Source organism: Mesitornis unicolor, unplaced genomic scaffold (genome assembly GCF_000695765.1).
Source record: "Mesitornis unicolor isolate BGI_N332 unplaced genomic scaffold, ASM69576v1 scaffold4080, whole genome shotgun sequence".
Classification (NCBI taxonomy): Eukaryota; Metazoa; Chordata; class Aves; order Mesitornithiformes; family Mesitornithidae; genus Mesitornis; species Mesitornis unicolor.
The window spans coordinates 25,788-28,517 of NW_010158828.1; the positions used below are offsets into that span (position 1 = coordinate 25,788).

At 45.8% G+C, this 2,730-nt stretch overlaps 1 protein-coding gene across 1 annotated transcript in view; it reads left to right on the plus strand.

The window, feature by feature from the left end:
* Positions 1-1,164, plus strand: part of LOC104540745 (DENN domain-containing protein 5B-like) — a gene marked incomplete at its 3' end in the record, with an annotated part of 25,957 nt that extends 24,793 nt beyond the window's left edge. Inside the window, exon 10 of the mRNA XM_010184625.1 lies at positions 1,043-1,164. Within this exon, the coding sequence (XP_010182927.1) occupies positions 1,043-1,164 (122 nt within the window). The remainder of the gene's footprint in view (positions 1-1,042) is intronic.
* Between the last annotated feature and the right edge of the window lie 1,566 nt (positions 1,165-2,730).

Sequence of the window (2,730 nt, forward strand, 5' to 3'; positions counted from 1 at the left end):
CCCTTTTCTTGCAGCAGCCCTACCTTACATGCACTCAAGCCCAACACAGGCCCCCATCCTGAGTGCCAATGGGCTGGGTTAGAGGCCATCCCTCCCAGCCACTTTAGCAGCTCCCCCAGCTTTGCCTCCTTTTGCACACATAGGTATTTAAGGATCTGCCTGTGTAGATGTACCCTAACTTCATTTTTTGAAAGCAATGCATTTAGGAAAAAAAAGGCAACCCAGACCTTATGAAAAGAAAATGTCCCAGCTATTGCATGCAGTTGTGGCTTGGTGATGAGTTACATGTGTGATTTATGCCAAAAGCTACCAAATACTCAATCCTGCTAACAGGAACAGGAGAGTAGCTGGAGACAGTCACCTCTTGGGTGATCAGCTAAAAGCATGATGCCAGACCTGTCTTTTCCTGAAGTTTCACCTACATCCATCTACCTCAGCAGCTTTTTGGGAATGTTGCCTTCAGACTACAGGCAGCATCACAAGCTCTGTGCTTTCTCAGAGCAGGGCCAGGTTAACTCCTGGTGTGCCTTTGCGCTGCTTTGGGCAACTAGTGATATACGCTGGGTTCACTGAACTGAGAGGGTGGCAGGAGGACCCTTGCTGCTTCTTGGTGCCTTCCCTGGTTTGGTGCCTTCTGCTTAATATTCTCTGTCACACTATGGAGCAAAAAGAAGATTAGGTTATTAGACAAGGCTGCTCCACAGTGGGAAGAAATGAGGTTGCTATGTGTTGGTTCAGGTCCGCTGTTGTGACTAGCATTAGTTCATACCTGTGCTATGCTGAAAAAACAAAACTTTAATGAGATTAACTCTGGCCTTGCTATGGTAGCATGGAGCTGAGAGTCATGTGTAAAACACAGGTAAAGCATAAAGGGTAAATGTCCCCTATGAGCTTCTAGGAGCTTGTGTTAGCTGGAGAATCTCACTTTTTCTTACCTCTCATGAAGATTAACTCTTCATTTGGTGTTTTGAGATTTGAACACATTTTAACATGGTGCTTTTTCAACGACAACAAAAAAAACCAATGTATTTGTTCCTACCAGGAAACTTTACAAGCGTTACGCTTTCCTGCGCTGTGAAGAAGAACGGGAACAGTTTCTGTATCACCTGCTCTCACTCAATGCTGTGGATTACTTCTGCTTCACAAGCGTCTTCACCACAATCAGTGAGTTGGAGAATCGATTCTTTTCCCCCTGAATAAAAATTGTTTGCTGTCATGATTTGTAAGAGATGATGTCGCTGTTGCCGGTGGCTGAGTGGCTGAGCCCTTATCTGGAAACCTTGGTTGTTGCTGCTGGGCTTGTGGGTGCTGAGGGTTGCTCTGGGAAACCAGCTGGAGAGCCAAGGTTGTGTGGGAGTGCTCTGGCAAGCTGCATTGCACAAAGGAGAGTAATCAGCAGTGAGTGCCACTGTAGCACTTGATTTTCCTCACCGAGTTGTGTAGTCTCTTTCATCTTTCTTCTCAGACAAGTCCTCTACATCCTAATGCTTCTTTCTGGCCTTCACTAAGTGTGCATCCTAACAGCCTGCTCTCTGCAGATTGAGAAGGAGATGGCAGTCTTGGAGGATGAAATGCAAGGCACTTTGTGCTCTGCTGTATATTTAAAATCTCCTTTTGCCTCTCCTTAAGTGCCAGAAAGACTCCCTCTCCCTTCCTCTCTTGTAAGAAGGACAGCAAAGATTGGATGAAAATCTGAAAATTAATCTTTGTCTCTCCAGCACTGGGCAATGTGGAGAAGGCAGGACCCCATGAGATGACCTAATTATTTGGATTCCCCTTGGCAGTCCTTAGTCTTCATTTCCCTGCCTGTTCAGAGTGAAGTGAAGCAAGTTTTACGTGGCTGTCAAAACAGGCACTCATTCTACTTTTTCGCCTCTTAAAGCAATAAATCCCCTCAGAACTAGCACAGCGCAAAGAGATTTATTCATCCTTGATTACCTTATTTCTGCGGGGCATCCAGCTTGGCAGCTTTCCCTGATAGCACAAAGCACTTGGAATTTGAGGGTATTTTATTGAAGTGCAGTATCACAGAATCACAGCATGGTCGGAGTTGGAAGGGACCTCTGAAGATCATCCAGTCCAACCCCCCTGCTAAAGCAGGATCACCTAGAGTAGGTCACACAGGAGCGTGTCCAGGCGGGTTTTGAACATCTCCAGAGAAGGAGACTCCACAACCTCTCTGGGCAGTCAGTTCCAGTGCTCTGTTACCCTCTGTTACCCGTATGTTTAAGCTAAACCACCTGTGTTCCAGCTTGTGACCATTGCCCCTTGTCCTGTTGTTGGGCACAATCAAGAAGAGTGTGGTACCATCCTCCTGACACCTGCCCTTTAGATATTTATAAGCATTAATGAGATCCCCCCTCAGTTTCCTCCAGACTAAACAGACCCAGCTCTCTCAGGCTTTCCTCGTATCTTGGTGTGGCACACCAAAAGTAAAAATGTTACCCTGTCAAAAAGGCAGCTTGTGAAACATCAGGAGAGGGAGACTTGCCGCAAATCCAAATTGGGGTGGGTGGCAGGCTTTATCTTGAGCAGGTATGAGTGGTGCAAATTTAAAAGTAAATAACAATAATGGTAATAATTATTATTATTATTATAGTGGTAATAATATACATGGTTTTTAATGGGGTATTGTCCACAGAGACACAGCAGCCTTGAGACTTTGGCGATACCGTTGCTGACATCTCTGACATCGCTTCCCCCGTAACCTTCCATGTGCCACCTGTACCC